A 17,837-nucleotide genomic window follows, 5' to 3' on the forward strand; every position below is an offset into this window, starting at 1 on the left:
CCAAAATCAAGGTTTTTCATTGTTTTTGGTCCAAAAAAACTTGAAAAGTCGATTTTACCCTTTTTAATTTCTTTTTTCTATTTTCTTTATTGTTTTTGGTATTTAAATAATTAAAAAAAATAAAAAATAAAATCTTACCCAAACTCACTCTCTCTCTCTCTCTCTCTCTCTCTCTCTCTCTAACCTAACCCAGGTTTATTCTTATTCATCTTCCACAAATCCATCGACATACCCCTCCCTTTGATCATCATCTTGTTAATCGAACCCACTACTGGAACTCTTCCTGTTTCTTTCCTTCTTCTGTCCCGATTTTCGGCAGGAGGTGAGCAAGGGAGCTACAAACCCCCTTCTTCTCTAACCTAACCCAGGTTTCTTTCCTTCTTGTGCGTTCCCGGTGAGCAAGGGAGCTACAAACCCCCTTCGTTCTCCCTTCACCTTTTCATTGTTCCTACCAAATCAAAAAGAAGATGAAGCAAGGAATTAAGGAGCAAAAAGGCCCTCGCATACCTCCTGTTGGACATCGAACAACCAAAGTCATTACCATTGCTGCTTGTCTCGCCCTATCAAAGACCTCCGTCCCTTCGCAGCCTCTTGGCCACACCGAACCCATCTTCTGGCCTCGCCCCTCGCTTTCTTTCTCTTCAATCAAAGACCTCCCTCCTCTGACCCTCCTTCCTTCGCACCTCACAACCGGATGAGAACGATCGAAGCTTCGCTGGATTCCGACGATCTCGATTCTCAAATCGCTGCTCTCTACAGCCTTTTAAATCTTTGAATTGGCAATGACTCGTAAGCACTTGCCTTTCATATTCATATCAATCGAGCACCGGAGGATTTCTTATTTGATCTGGATGTAGAAATCGTGATTTTTTTTTTGTGTGTGCTTTCGATCATCAGATCAAGGGGAATATTGGTTATTTATTAATTGGGTTTGTGTTTGTTGTGTGTGTGTGTGAGAGAGAGAGAGAGAGTTATTTTATTTTCTTTTTTAAATTAAAATAGTATTTAAAAAATGAAAAAATTAATAAAAAAGAAAATGAAAGGGTATAACCGTCATTTCAAGTTTTTTTGGACTAAAAACATAGAAAAACTTTGATTTTGGACCTTCCATGCAAGTTGAAAAGTTTTTGGACCCTATCCAAAGGTTTTTGCAAACCACAAGGACCAAATTTGTAGTTTTGTCTTATTGTTTTGTTTGTGTAGATGAAGTTTAGTTTCACCAACGGATCTCAAGGGTTTGGATTTGTCATTTTTATGAGTGAATAAGTTATTAATGAAATGTTATCTAATGTTAAGTTGCATTGTTGAGCTACTGAAAAATGACAAAAACTACAAAAAAATCCATACCCCGCGTAGCGGGGGTTCCCACCTAGTTTGAGATCATTACAACATTAACAGAAGAAGGAAATACTGAAACAGCATTTCATTACAAAAATGAAAATTAGTCTTCTTCAATGCCAAGAAAAAAAACTCAGGCACATAACACAAATTACAGGAAATTACAGAAGAGTCACAAGAACCCTAATAATCATAAAATTTCATTTTTAATTTAGAAAAAGGGTAGAAGAATATCTGAAAAAGTATCAAAATATAACCTTTCTTTTTCTTCTTTTATACCTTCTAATTATTTACTACAGTGGCATGCATAAAGGAAGAGCAACAAGAAAAGTACACAGCTTAATCAAATTACCGGAGTCGGAGAAGGCGTCGGAGGCTATCAATAGCTCCGGCATCGACACCAGATCCTGATGCGGCCGCCTCCGTGTTGTAACTGAGCTTTGGCCGGAGCGAAAAAGTAGGCAAAGGCAAGCTGGTTGGAGGTGGAGAAGGAGTAAACACAACAGAACCTAAAAACTTATAATCAGGAAGAGAAACAATTTCACAGGAGTTGGTAAGCGAGGATGAGAAAACCCTAGAAATAACCAATCTGAAATCGGAAATCAGAAATAGGAAAATCAGTTTAACTTACACCTTTCTTCAGTAGCCTCCGATTAGCCTCTCTGGTGGTGCATCATCAGCCGACCTACCTGTTTTTTGTTCCCGTCAACACACATCAACATAGAGGAATCGAGAACCAGTATCCCTTTTAATGACCACCTTCAAATAACCAATCTGAAATCGGAAATCAGAAATAGGAAAATTAGTTTAACTTACACCTTTCTCCGGTAGCCTCCGATTAGCCTCTCCGGTGGTGCATCAACGGCCGACCTCCCTGTTTTTTGTTCCCGTCAACACACATCAACATAGAGGAATCGAGAATCGGTATCCCTTTGCATCATTACTTTTGAGTTGTACAATTTTTTTTTCCTTTATGGCCGATGTATCACAACATCAGAGAACCAACAACTGGTGAGAAGTTGTGTCAACGACTCTGCGAAGTGAAGAAGAGGAGGATCACCCCCCTGCACGTTTGCCTTATGGAGCAATAACGGTGTTCATGATTTCATGTGGTGGTACCGAGGAAGCGAGGGCGAGAGGAGCCAAATTGATAATGAAGGAATAAAAATTAGAGAAGTCGGCGACTAACGGATAGGAAAGAAGAGTCTGTGTATATGGGTGGTGGGTTTAACAGAGGTAGTGAAAAAGGAGCTGAGGCGGTTATTTGTTTAGATTGGCGGGGGAAGTGAGATGAAGAAGAAACAAAGGGACACGTATGGAATCCTGCTTAAGGCTATGTTTGGCGAACTAGCTGAAAAGCTAGCTGATGGCTAAAAAGCTAGCTGTTAAATAAAAAGCTAGCTGATAGCTGAAAAGCTAGCTGATAAAAAAATAACGTTTGGTAAAACTAGCTGAAATATATAAAATTACATAAAAGGACATGTAAGAATATGTGTTTCTATAATTAATTAAGGGGTGTATTTGGAAAATTTTTAAAAAGCTCCTAAAAAGCTAGTCTAAGTAGCTTTTCAAAAAGCTAGCTTATCAGCTACTTTTTGGCTTACCAAACACGACAACATAAAAAAACTCGAAAAATAAGCTAACCTTTCAGCTAGCTGTGGCGCGCCAAATACAGCCTAAGGCAGTGGAAAATAGTAGCGGTGGGAATGAAAGGTTCGAGAAGTATCAAAAGGAGATCCCAGTTTGAGGCGGTGGATATATGAGATTAACAAAAGGCACAGCAACTAACTAACCCAAGGAACAGTACCCTCGTCAGGGTCATGTTCCTAATGATTGTCCAACTTTAATATATATATATATATATATATATATATATATATATATATATATATATATATATATAAATGTCTTCTTTGTTAGTTATCTACTTATCTATGATTATTAATTATTTTAAGTTCATGGTCTCGTTTTAATTATTTTAAGCTCATGGTCTCGTTAAGTTTGCGATTGACATTATAAGTTAATTTATTTTGCTAGGTTAATTTGTTAATATATGTTGTAATGCTGCTGTTAAAAAAAAAGTTAATTTATTTAAAATAGCATTTGAAGCTAGTTTTTTTTAATCTATTGAAACTATCGTCTTCAACAAACTTATTAAGTTTTTTTTTCAAAATATATTCTTTATTAATTATAAAAACCTCAATCTTTCACGTGTTTTTTTATGTCATTTTACACATTTCCATTAATTAACTGGTTAGTTTTATCAAATTTTATTTTTTATTGACTAGCTTTTCAACTACAAACTAATTTTATTTTTTAACTAGTCTACAAGCTATTTTTTAAATATAAACTAACATTTTATTTAATTGTGTTGGGTACCATAGGTGGAGCCATCTTGTTATCGGTTCCAAGCACCCCACTTGGAAGAGGATTACAACAAATTTTCTTTTACTAAGAAACCTCCTACATGACATCCATTCTTACAAGAAAAGTTCTCCATTGACAATTATTTTTGTTGAAAAAACTAAAAATATCCAAAATTTTCAAAATATGTATTTGTATTTGTATTTGTATTTGTTTTTTTTTTTTAATATAATGGATCCCGATTAACATTCATCCTGGATTCGCGATTGTGTGTACGCTGGAACTGTCAAGTGTAGCTGATCAAAAGGGCAAATGATTTGATGTATGAATTGATACTCAATGAGGGGAGTGGTGTCGGACTAACCAAGCTCCACCTCAACCTTCTCCATTTTACTGAAGTGCATGTCAAACAGAGTGAGTGGAAGAGTAAAAGAGAGGAGGTTGTCGAGTGGGGAAAAAAGGAGAGAGAGAGAGAGAGAGAGAGAGAGAGAGAGAGAGAGAGAGAAGAAGAAGAAGAAGAAGAAGAAGAAGAAGAAGAAGAGAACTCAACATCCCTTTACCGAGTTTGGCCACTGAACTCGGCATGCTAAGTTGGTGGCTGGGTGTTCGCCGAGGACACGCCGACAATTATCGAGCTCCACCGAGACCACTATGCTCAGCCTTATAAGAAAGAAATCATTCTCCTAGGACATGAAGGACAATAACATGGATATATAGCAAAAAAAATTATGATCAAACCTTAATAATGAAAAATAACAACCTTTTCGTTTCTAAAAAATTAAGGTATATGGTATTTAAAGATCAGCCAAATTAAAACACATCACCTAAAACATTTTTTTTTAACATACACCTTGTATAAAATGACATAAGACCAAAAATACATACTTATTTTGTACATTGGCCTTTTTTCTTTATTTGAATAATGTCATATTATCCTCTCTCTCGTTCTAAAATTCTCTTATTCTAAAATAATGTTTACTTTCTCGTCCATTCGTTCTAACCCCAACTTCAACGGCCATAAACTACCGCCGGCCAAACAACAAAATCAACCAATCAAAACTAATATCCCAAGCAGATAAAACTCAATTAATGCCATTCCACCACCCAAAGTTTCACACACACCACTGTGTGCTCCGGATTCTGCTGTAAGCTGTGAAGTTGGTTTTCATGGCGGAAACCAATAGATATGAAGGCACCGTTAAGTGGTTCAGTGGACAAAAAGGTTTTGGATTTATTGCTCCGGCCGATGACAGTGGTGAAGATCTCTTTGTCCACCAGTCTGAGATCAAGATGGAAGGATTTCGGTTTCTTAGAGATGGACAAAGGGTAGAATTTTCTGTGGATTCCGGTGGAGATGGGAGGAAGAAGGCGGTGGACGTGATGGGTCTTGCTAGGACTAGACCCTATTCACCAGGGTTGAGGCGTGGGGGTCGTGGGAGAAGGGGTGGTTATGGAGGTAACAGAGGAGGATTTGGTGGTGGAGGAGATAGTGTGAGAGGTGGTGGGAGGTTTGGACGCGGCGGCAGTGGTGGTGATGATGAAGGAAGAGATGGTGGTCCGGAGTGTTATAATTGTGGACGTGTTGGTCATTTTGCAAGGAACTGTTTCCAGGGAGGCGATCGTGGCGATGGTAATGAAGACTATGACAATGATCAAGGTGGTGCTGGTGGAGGCCGTGGCGGCGGTGGTGTTGGTGGTCGTGGCGGTGGTCGTCGTGGTGGCCGGAGTAAAGCATGTTACCATTGTGGAGAAGAAGGACATTTTGCAAGAGAATGCCCGAATGACCAAGATTGATAACATTGATTAACTGTATACTTTTTTCTTTACACTACTTTTGCTATTTTTCTTGTGTTGGTGTATTTTTATTTTTTATACAACAAACGAATCCTCTTAAGCAAAATAAATTGTCAAGAAGTAACTCAGGTGGTCAATATCGACCCATCTGTATAAACGAATCGATTGCATTATAATTTAGTAATCGATCAAATTATTGTAAATTAAAAATATTTAATCGATAATGAAATTGATCTAATTAAGGTAAAAGTCATAAAGACTCTATTTACATGCATCCAAAATTGTTTTTTCAAAATAATTATTTATTAAATAATTATAATAATACAATCTTTTTTCTAACCATTTATTAAAAAAATGTATAAACTATTAAATATGAAAGGAGTGATTATGATTACTTTTTAAGGTTAAAAGTCATTTTTATAAAAAGATTTTTTCCAAAAGAAAAAAAATCTTTAAAAAATATTATATTTGTATTTGTTTTTAGGATAAAAGTTAACTTTTGTTAAAAATCCCAAAAGTTACAAAAACATATGATTTAACGATTTTTTGAAACACTATATTTTCTTTCTATACAAAAAAGTTACTTTAAAAGATTTTTTCAATATCCAAACATCTTTTGGATTTTTTAACTTTTTGGAAAAGTTAAAAGCCAAAAGTTGTTTTAAAAGCAATCCCAAACACGCTCGGAGACTAAGGTGCTATTTGTTTTTTAAAACAAAAATTAATAAAGTCGCGAACCACCTCTGCAACCCTTTGCAATAGAAGAGATGGACCAAACGGCTGCAGACTGTAATAAAAAGTGTGTTCGTTTTTTTAACATTTGCATGCTGCTGCAAATATTAAAAAATTAAAATTAACTGATTTTATATTCCGAAAATAGTTTTTTAATACCGAAAATTTAATAACGTAAGGTATTTCGGCAATAATTTATGATATTTCAGCAAAAAATAATGATATTTTAACAAAAAAAAAGATATTTTAACATAAAATAATGATATTTCATCAACAAATTATTATTATTCACTATTAAAAAAGAGAAGAATAAAAAACAGCAAGAATAAAAAAAACGAAAAAAAAATGAAATAAGATTTCAGCAATATATAATCAATATTTTAGCAAGAGAAAAAGAAGAAGAAGATGTTGGAAGATGTAGGAAGTGACAAAGCAAGTGTTACGCCGAGAAGAACACGCACATAGGTTTTTAATCTGAAGACTTTTGAAAAACAAACAACTGTGAGATGAAAAGTGTTGTGTTGCACAACTATAAGAGGTCTGATGATTTTTTTTTTCAAAAAACAAATACCACCTAAATTTTCCTACACTTTTTACTTTTTAGTTTATGTTGCATATATTTTTTAGTTCATTAAAATTTTCGAACTTAATATTAGTTTTTATCTAGGGTGATATTATAAAAGACTTTTTTATATATTGATTGAGTTTTTTTAAGTTAAATCTTAACTTTATTTTTTCAAAAAAAAAAAAAAAAACCCAAACTTTAGTATTTTTTTTTCCAAAAAATCTTGAACTTTTAACTTTTTTAAGAAAAAAACCCTACAAAAGAAAATCAAGAAACTGCTAATATGACTAGTTTGAAAGCGTAAAGTCTTTTTCAATAAAAAAAATGATGTTTAATTAAAAAAAACACAATATATAAAGTTTTTTAATAAAGTTTGATGATAACCAAAATATTTAGAATACCACATCTATGTAGTACATTTACCTAGTGTTTTTACTTTTGAATATGTTTTGAGATTAATTGATGCTAACTTACATTTTGAACAATTAATCCATCTCTTTTGGGACCTTAATCCTATATTTTTTGAACTTTTATTTCTTTCTTAGTATTAGCAATTATTTTTCTATCTTTGCTAAGAGAGTCTTTACATATATATTGAATATCCAACTCTTTTATGATTTTTTTATATTGTTCTTCAACGTCCTAAAAATTTTCGAAATTATAATTAGACATCTTAGATGGACATGATCTATCACAAAGAAGTTTGGATGATTTGAGCTGACATAAAGAATGAGTTAAGTTTGGAACAACATTCTTCATCTTCGTAATGATATAAACATGTAAAATTCAAAACAATGACTTTCTTAATCTACACTATGATATAAACATATACATGGAATACTTGCAAATCCTTTCCCTTTCGGGGTAATCTTGGGTCGAACAATATCACTCGAACTTACACTTCTCACTTAGAAAGAGATGTGAAATTGATAAACAAATTGTTAGATAGAAGTAACATTTTATAAGTTCAAATTTAACGAGGATATATTAATTTCATGAGTATCATTCATTAGTGATTGGTGTGTAGTTGGTCGTTAGTAAAATAAAGATGCTCAAAACTTCCTATAATTAGTCAGGTGATAACAATTTCAAAAGTCTGATTTTTTTTCTTCAGAAAATTGAGTAATCTAACCCTTATAAATGAGATCTTTGACAAAAATGACTAAAGTTTTTTTTTTTCTTTTTGTAAAGTAACCACATTCTTCGGAACACATGGTTCCGGAGAGATCTCCGAAATTTCAAAGCACGATTCCGGACCATGGTTTCGGAACACTTATTTTTTTAAGGGTTAGATTACTCAATTTCCCTTTATATAATGTATACTCATTTTGGACAGGCCTTCGGAACATTCCATAACATTTTTTTAATTGTTATTTGTGTAAATGTGTTTTCGTTTTTTTTTTGTAAAAGTTTTGTTTATATATTAAATAAAATGTAATTGATAATCTTAAAATCAACAAAACCAAATAAATTTATAAACTAAAGGAAATGGTTTGAAATAATATTACAATGTTCAAATCATCTTATTGCTTGTACTCCAAAATATTTCCGCTAGTCGTTTATGATATGTCATAGCCATGTACCGCTTGGACCGTCTATAGAATACGATTTCCCGATGATCAACACTTCTAGGAACCATGCAACATCCCAATGATGAGGTACTTCTAATTTTGACCATATAATTGAATAATATTGCATTTTGGCCTCCCCTGAAGTTGAAAAGATTGCAAGATTGGCCTTTAGTGGCATTATGGTAATTTTGGACATGAGGTTTGTACGATGGGCGTACGATGTATATGTAACGTCCCAAAATTCAAGACTAAAAATTGCTTTTAATAAAACATTACTTAAAGCAAAATCATCAATCCAAAACATAATAAGAGTATTAATTTCCAAACATATGTTCATTATCAGAGTAAAACATTCTCAGGCTGTATAATCTATGGTGTGTGTCATGCGATCACCTCGAGCTCTTCCCTCCGCTACTAGAAGTACCTGAAATCAAAATTGAAAACCGTAATCACGAAGCTTAGTGAGTTCCCCAACCTATCACATACCATGCACATCCACATACTGCACATATTGGGCCACGCCCCTACCTCGGGCCTCGCCCACTACAGCGGCCCCGCCGCTCCAGGCCTCGCCTGACTTTGAGCCCCACTCGGATACAGATCTATTTCACTTAGGCCTCGCCCGCTAACATATAATAACACATAAACATATCACAACACATAAGCCAAACATATACTAACGGATCCTGTCCTAAGGCCTCGCCTATTATGGGCCTCGCCCTTGTCCTGCTATTGATGAATCATGGAACCCCGTCCATGCTCCTACTGATAGTGAGATACGGGCCCAGACCACACTCACTCTTTCCCTAACTTGGGCCTCGCCCCTGATCTGCTGCTAATGAAATGTGGAACACCATCCACACTCTGCTATTGGTGAGGTACGGGACCTCGCCCACACTCACCTCCCTACCAGGCACATACATGTATCACACACATAACAAGTATAAACTATCATATAAACCATTCATTGGGCACCCGCCCGCTATCATTGGACCTCGTCCTGAATATCATACTAGCATACTCTGCCTAGGGCTAACCCCCGGGTCTTCTACTCATAACTACATGGGTCGGCATTGTGGCCTTAGACCCATTCACACAAAGGGAAACTCACCTGAGCTTGTTGAACTTGTTGATAACCCCTCTAGCTGTTGCCCGACAACTCTCTAAACTCCTGCTCCACTAGCTCCCCGAGCTACAAATATCAATGCAACACTTAGTCTAACTACCCCCCAAAAGTCAACTAAGTCCACACTGGTCAAAGTCAAAGTCCTGGTCAAAGTCAACCTTCCAGGTCAACCCTACTCGTCGAGTCTGCCTTCTGACTCGCCGAGTTCATATGCTCAGAGTCCTTCCATTCGCGACTCGACTCGCCGAGTCAGTCCATGACTCACCGAGTCCACCGATTTCCGAGTCCTGTCCTGTCCAACTCACCGAGTTCCCACTCAACTCACTGATCCGAGTCTTAACTCGAAGGGTTTGGGGTCTCGCGACTTGACTTGCCGAGTCTAAGAACAGACTCGCCGAGTCCAAGGCAATCTTCAACAGACTCGCCGAGTTGTTCTTCCAACTCGTCGAGTTCCTGCCCAACTTCAACCAACTCGCCAAGTCCACCCATGTGACTCGTCGAGTCGCTCTAGTTCTTAAACCATACAGTGGCTTTTCGAGCCATACAGGGGCTCCAAATCATAGATCCATACTTCCAAAGCTCAATCCTCACGTAAAGTTGCAAACTTTACGTATAACTAAAGAGATCTAGGCTCAAAACACACTAGGGCTAGGTTTTAGGACAAAAGGGCTTCACCAACTACTCAATATCTGATGCTTTATGACATATTGGACCATCCCAACCCTAGATCTGAAGTGGCAACAACATATCTAAGCCCTAAGCCCGAATTGGGTCTCACACAACCATAAAACCCCCAAATCTCATAACAAAAATAGATCTAGATGCAAAGGAGGGAAGATAGTAGCTTATTACCTCCAAGATGAGCACTAACTGAAGTAGATCTCGGATCTACACCTCTCCTTTGAAGCAACCTTCTTGATCTTCAAATTCCTTTCCAAAGTTTCCTTCCTCCAAAGCTATTTCTCTCAAATGATGGAAGCTCACACGAAATCTAGGGTTTACAGGTTCTCTAGGATGATATAGAGGCCGAGGGAGGGACATAACACCCTTTATATAGGATACAACTCCCGGGATGAGTGAACAACACTGAACCATTTCGTTGTTTATAAAGAGTGTGTATGGCATGCTCTAAGAGATTGTCCAACGACGTTGGATGTTGTCGCACAACATATTTCCTTTTTATTTGTATCCATGAGGATTTATACCACATGGACATTACTTTTTGGCACGTAGAATGTTGACGTGCTGGCGGGGGGCGTTTTGTATTAATCCCATAAAATATCTTTTACATTCGACGAATGGATAAATGGAGACGGGTGCTCAGGGCCGTCATGCAATGGGTTTTCGGGTGTGCTTTACCCGTAATCATGGTCCCATAAATCATTGTCATTGTACTCCACAGTACTAAAATCGTCCCCGGGAATCTTATTGATAAGTTTTAGAACTATGACTAAAGTAGCGTCATGCTCTACTAAATGCCCATCCTGTGACCTCAACCACTCGTGACATTCACTAAGATCATTTTTCAATTGACATACCTCAATTTCCATGTCACTAATAATTTGGTCCTTGCAGTTGATGGGTCAGTGGTTGACGCTGGTGGTGATGGCGAGTGAGATAGGTCATCTATCTATGCCTTCTTTTGTGGATGCCCATGGGTAGTGAAGTTTTTTGGGTGATGATGTTAGGGAAGGTGCCTTATGAACTTCAGTGTCAATCCACACCAAGCTAATCATCCACCATTCAATATGCATCTCAACTTCTGTTGGCTCCAACTTTTGTACGAGTCTATTATCATGCCAACAAAATTATAAAATTATAAATAAACATAAATTATAAAATAAATAAATATTTAAATAATTAAGTAACCATACGTTGTCGATTTGTAAAATTTGGTTGCATTCAGGCTTTTTTAAAGGCCTCAATTTCGACCATGCAACAACCCGAGAGATCACATTCTGTTGTCGGGTACCAAACAAACTGTTCACCGGAAAAGTCTCAATAATCTATATCTAAATATTAGCAAACAAATAAATAAAAAATTGTTACAATGTTAGCAAACAAAAATAAATAATAATTTTTCATCATATACTTACCTTAAAAGCGTATAAAAACCCGTTTAGGGTGTATGTCATTTTTTGAGGTTGTTTCTCTTTCGGTTCAATTAGATGTATATGTTTGTGCACCTTATTGAATACAATAACTAGTTATGAGTACAATTGATCCCAAATTATCCTCCCCCATGGATATTTGCCACAACCAAAATTAATTAACAATTAAATTTTTAAAAAATATTAGTAACGATAAGTAATTATAACATAAATGACATTATACATGTTAAATTCACCAAGGTTGGATATCAAACTAAAATACTTTTCTGTATTCCGAAACATAGTCTCGCATTCAAGACTGTCTCTAAATGCCGCAAGAATTTGCCCGCTGATTTTGGGTTTACAAGAGAGTGTAATGGATACATCAAAAACCGTGTTGTGTTGCACAAATAAAAAGGGTGTTATCACTTCATTCCGAGACGAAAACAGACCAATATTCCGGAGCAGTTTTGGACGAGTTCCTTGCATTCCGGAGTGAATTTTTAAGATCTGGAACACTGCATTTCAATGTAAATTAACAATACTCAAACATCTAAACTACTTTTTAGTTGGTCCTACAACAATGTCATCATCTAAACTACTTTTCAGTTCGTTCCGAAGGTGTTTTATGTATTGCGGAACAGTAATTGTAGATGAATAAATACCTTATACAAACAAACAAACTAGGTAAAGAAAAAGCGAAGAATGTATTCGTAAAATAACAGGCCCGAAGTGCTCTTCTTCCATGTCGGAGTTGCATGTCGGAGATCAGACTTGCGTGTCAGAGATCGGAAATGTAAGATCTGGAATCGCGTGTCGGAATAGGAATCGAAAGTCAGAGCAAGATCCAGAATAAATGCGAGGGTCCGGATTTTTTTCAAATTATATTTTGGAATTTGAATTTCAAATTGCAGATCCAAAACACGAACGGATAGTCCAGAATGACAATTTCAAACCCAAGGTAATGGGCCGGCCCACCCGAAAAATTGTCTAAAATATGTTTTGGATTGGCCGACTCTAGAATAAATGGTCATTTTCAATAAAAAAAAATTATATTTAAAAAAAAAAAGGGTTAGATCCCATTTTTTTCGCACACCCTACAATTACATTGTCGTTATGGTCTAACAAATGATAACAGTGATCGCGCCAGGCACACCATTTGAACTTCGACTCTTTTCTCACAAGCGTATATGGCAATCAAATTCTACTCTCTGAGTTTTAGAGCTCCATTAATGGCATCTTCTTAGGGCACACGTCTTGAACTCAGTTTGTAGCTGCGGTTTTTAGTTATATGCAACAGATATGCCTCTGAGGTATATCGATGGATAGAAGAGAGGCTGATCTACCGGCGGACAACCCAGATTCAAATTTCCACCGCTCATTCAATGTAACAACGTCGTCTTCATCATCATCATCTGCTCCCTCCAACTTCCTTCGCGACTTACAAGCTGCCTATAAGCGTCATCGTAAGCACAATCCCTAGAAATATCGATACATTTGTTCCTTTAATTTGTATTCCGTGTTATTCTTACATAGATTGTCCATCCAGTTTTTTCTTTTTTATCGTACGATTTCATTTTGTGAAAGTTAGGGCTTCTTCTTTCTAGATTAGACTCCGCCTCTAGTTCAGCAATGACTAATAACTACAATGATATAATCAGATTTACAGTTACATCCGTGGGACATAGATTTACCAATCTAGGTTACTTTAGAGCTTCACTGCCACCTTAGAGGTCACTAGGTCATGGTTGCTACTTTTATGTGTCTGTGTTTTAATTAGGAAATCTATAATAGCAACTTTAATTGTACTTTATACCTTAATTTCTTCCAGGAATAATACAATATGGTTTGTTTACTTGACTGCTTTGTAATTAACATTGCTGGACACTGATTTTTTATCAACTTCACCTTAACAGCTGTAGGTACGATGGCACAGCTGAAGCCAAGACGTTCAGTGGTTCGAGGGGAAACAGGAAAGAGCTCAGATCCAGCAGTTGACTCCAAAATGAGAGCTGAGTCTCCTTATCTTCATCTAAGTAAAAAAGTGCAAGATTACATTTTACAAACAAAGAATATGCCATCTTCTAGTCCTTTTAATCATGAGGATGCTTCAATCACGCCACCTTCCGTATCAGATAAAACCAATGATGAAGGAAATCCAATATCAATAGATGCTGAGAGAAGTCAACCTAGTTTTGGTACTAGTTGTACAAGCAACAACACAGCTTGTTCCTTAGGCATGGAACGTGACAATGGCCCAAAGAAGGTTCAGTTTGCATTGCAAAAGAATACAAGGTTTCATGGTAATTTTTGCTAGCCCTTGTCCAATTTGTTGGTTCAAGTTCCTTTTTTCTTGTCTTTTGCCTTTCTCATAAGATTCTGAAGCTTAAGGTAAAAAAAGTATGAGTGAGGTATTTGTAATGTGATGTACCACACAAAAGCATAGTTACTGCATAATCTTATGATGCTCTCAGTATTGCAATTATTACCCATTATTGTGTATATAATTCACAATGCTTGAGCAGGGTCTGATGATCACATGAGCACAGGAACAGACAATTATTGACTCATATAGATTCACTTGCATTGACAGAAATGGAAAGCAATGGAAGTAATCAGTTGGATGTCTCAGCAGCTGCTCACCAGAGTTTTCAAAACATGGATGTTGATCTTTGTTTCAAAACTAATGATGATCAGAATCATATTAACCCTTTCAGAAACTTCCTACAAAGGGACTTTGGTCATAACATGACCCAATCATCAGTTGTTGGCTCATCTTGTGCTACCACAACACTAGTGAATTCACAAAATGCTCCCATGCTTAACTCAACTACTAACTGTTCCCACCCTCAACAAAATAGCATTCAGACTGGTGAATATTCTCATGTACAAAATCAACCCTTGCATTCTGATCATCTTGGCTCCTTAGTTCCCTCTGCTTCCGTGGGCTCAAATCTTGAAAAGAAGCATGAGTTTTCTAAGGATCAACAAGGAAAAGAAGAAGGGTATTCTGGTATGACAAAAGACCCTCCTCTCCCAGCTGAGATATCAACAAAGGGAAACACATTTGCTGCTGATATTACTGATATACAATCTGAAGCTCCCATATCAGATGACCATTTTTCTAATGTGAAAACAGAAGCTTCCAAATCTGAAAAGAAGGAAAAAAGTAGTCGTAAGAGAAATTATGATCCAGACTTGTTTTTCAAGGTCAATGGGAAGCTGTATCAAAGGCTTGGAAAGATAGGTAGTGGAGGAAGTAGTGAGGTCCACAAAGTCATTTCTCAAGACTGCACAATTTATGCCTTGAAAAAGATAAAGCTTAAAGGGCGTGACTATGCCACTGCATATGGATTTTGTCAGGAGATTGAATATTTAAACAAACTCAAGGGAAGGGACCACATTATTCAACTCATTGATTACGAGGTATTATGTTCTCTAGACATGTAATCACTTCACTTATGAAATATAGTCTAAGTTTGCTGATTTCAGTATGTGAGTTTTAGACACTAGTTTAGAGACAAGCAGATGAGAACATTTGATCCTTGAGCAGCTTCTAACATGCAGCTTTTGTTAGGTGACAGATAAGGCTTTGATGAAGGAAGTGATGAGTGGGTCTGTGAGTAACAAGAATGGGAAAGTGAAGGAGGATGGGCATATTTACATGGTGCTTGAATATGGTGAAATTGATTTGGCTCACATGTTATCCCATAAGTGGAAGGAGCTTGATAACTCCAAATCCAACTCAACCATAGATGAGAACTGGCTCCGTTTTTACTGGCAGGTTCTTTTCAACTCTTTAAAATCATTCCTACACTTCCATATATTTATATATATATATTGATGGGACAAATATTGTGTAACAAATGTAGCCATATGCATGCTTAGGGGAGTGTCCCGATTTGAAAATGATTTTAACACAATGGACAAGCATGCACTTGTTATATGCCCTTTAGTTTATATTCCTTTGAAGTTACAGCCCTTGTAAATTAGCCAGGTGAAAGGAACGTGCTATGAAAATCATGATTGCAAAAACTAATATGTAATGTGTATTTTGTAAATTATAATGAATGGCAGCAAATACTTTTGGCCGTGAAAACGATACATGAAGAACGTATAGTGCACTCGGACTTGAAGCCAGCTAATTTTCTCCTTGTGAGAGGCTCCCTGAAGCTAATTGATTTTGGTATTGCAAAAGCCATCATGAGCGATACAACAAATATTCAACGAGATTCTCAGGTTACACTCTGTCTAGATGACTTTGGGTCTACCATATCGATTTTGGTTGCATAAAGCAATAGAAGTTAAAAAATCCATGGAAGATATTTGTTGAATTTTGTAATATAAGATAGTAGATGTTTATAATTAACACGACAATAGAAACTAGAAATACCTTAAATAATTAATCAAGTAAGAACCTTATGTGTTATAAAAACAAAGCCGTGTTAAGATACAATACACCATGTTGTGTTTTATTATTACATAAGACATTTACTTGTATATAACACCGCAACTAATTGGAGAGCATCCTACGTTTATTTATTTATTTATTTTCCTGTTACAAACATTGTACTTAATATTCTAAGTCATCATATATAGCAATGTCACCCAAATACAAAACAATTGGACAAAAATTTCAAAGTATAATATCCTAATAAAGAAAAAATCCAATGTACAATAATACCTTAGGAAGAAATTTATTAAAAAACATGAGTCTAACAAAAGGAAACGAAAGTAGGATGCTATAATAATACACAAACAAATGAAAGTATGTTTTTTGAATTAATTGTGGGCAGGTGGGTACGTTGAGTTACATGTCTCCAGAGGCATTCATGTGCAACGGGACAGATGCACAAGGCAACATAATAAAATGTGGGCGTCCATCCGATATCTGGTCCCTTGGTTGTATCCTTTACCAAATGGTCTACGGGAGAACACCCTTTTCAGATTACAAAACTTTCTGGGCCAAATTCAAAGTCGTCACAGATCCACACCACAATATCCAATACCAACCCGTATCAAACCCATGCCTTCTGGATCTCATGAAGAAATGTCTCGCATGGGATCGAAACCAGAGATGGAGGATCCCCCAACTTCTTCAACACCCGTTCCTCGTTCCTCCACTTGAACAACAACAAGATAATACAAATAATTGTAAATTTATTCGCTTGGTTTCTGAATCTTGTGTAAATGATCCGAAAGCGTTGATGATATGTGGTCGAATTGAGGAACTTATAAGAGACCCTGCAACAACAACAACCGAGGAGTCCAGATGTATATCAGGATTGTTGTATGAAATGTCAAAACTTTGTGTTCAACTTAAGGAGGAATTGGAAGATGAACAGAGATGATTGGTTGGTTCGTTGCTGTATAATTTAGTATGGTTTATTGGATACAAAAGGTCCCATGGTATGGATCAGATGAGTTGGGGGTAGTGTTAGTGTTAGCAAAACAAGACTGAATTGGAGAATGATGGTTTCTGTTGACTTCTTACAATGTGTGTAAAAATGTTATGTCGGTTGAATTGATAGTTATTTTTTTGGTTTTGGTTTTGGTTTTGGTTTTTTGTGCAGTTTAATAAATTTTGTCCACAATTGTTGGTCAAAGTTCCATTTCATCTCTTTAGAAACTGGATCTTTCTCTTTTGTTGTTATGTATCATGGATTTTTCAATTTCGCAAGTGCATGGGCAATTCTACTTGTATGGGACCTCCAATGCCTCTATTACTCTATACTCGTCTCGTAATATTTTTTTACAACTTTAAGTAATTTTTATAATTATTATAGATATTTACAACACTTTCTAACATTTTGGTTATGTAGGTCCGAGGTTCGATCCCTTTCCATATCCCTTATATTTATACGGGTCATAAAACCCGGGTTTGGAGCACCCAACCATCCTACCCTACACAAGTTCGGCCAACCCAACGTTTTTATATAATTAGTTTTATTTTTTTATTTTTTTATTTATTATTTTTTTAATGTATGTATTTTTAAAAAAAAATCATTTTTTTATAAATTTATTTTCTAATTTTTTACATGATCATTTTCATACATATAATGTTGTAAAAACATGTGAAAATATGTTTGTTTGTTTGTTTTTTTTTTTTCACAAGTCAAATATGCATTGTTATACATGATTAAATTTAATCATATTGCTAAATAAAATTATATCTTGTCTATGGCAGATACACAAATTTGTCACAGCATGGTTATGGTTTTTATTATACGTTGTATATAGGTATTATGATATTACTG

At 36.0% G+C, this 17,837-nt stretch overlaps 1 protein-coding gene and 1 pseudogene across 1 annotated transcript; both read left to right on the forward strand.

The window, feature by feature from the left end:
• The first annotated feature begins 4,676 nt into the window (after positions 1-4,676).
• Positions 4,677-5,689, forward strand: LOC145096828 (cold shock protein 2 pseudogene; annotated as a pseudogene).
• Positions 5,690-12,680: 6,991 nt separating this feature from the next.
• LOC145096902 (serine/threonine-protein kinase MPS1-like) lies at positions 12,681-17,197 on the forward strand. Its single transcript, XM_079034319.1, has 6 exons — positions 12,681-13,046; positions 13,497-13,883; positions 14,174-15,006; positions 15,158-15,364; positions 15,658-15,819; positions 16,377-17,197. The coding sequence occupies exons 1-6, from the start codon at positions 12,902-12,904 to the stop codon at positions 16,929-16,931; spliced, it is 2,289 nt and encodes a 762-aa protein (XP_078890445.1). The 5' UTR covers positions 12,681-12,901; the 3' UTR covers positions 16,932-17,197.
• The last annotated feature ends 640 nt before the right edge of the window (positions 17,198-17,837 follow it).

This window comes from Lactuca serriola, chromosome 1, assembly GCF_051521515.1.
Source record: "Lactuca serriola cultivar US96UC23 chromosome 1, Lser_US96UC23_V15, whole genome shotgun sequence".
NCBI lineage: Eukaryota > Viridiplantae > Streptophyta > Magnoliopsida > Asterales > Asteraceae > Lactuca > Lactuca serriola.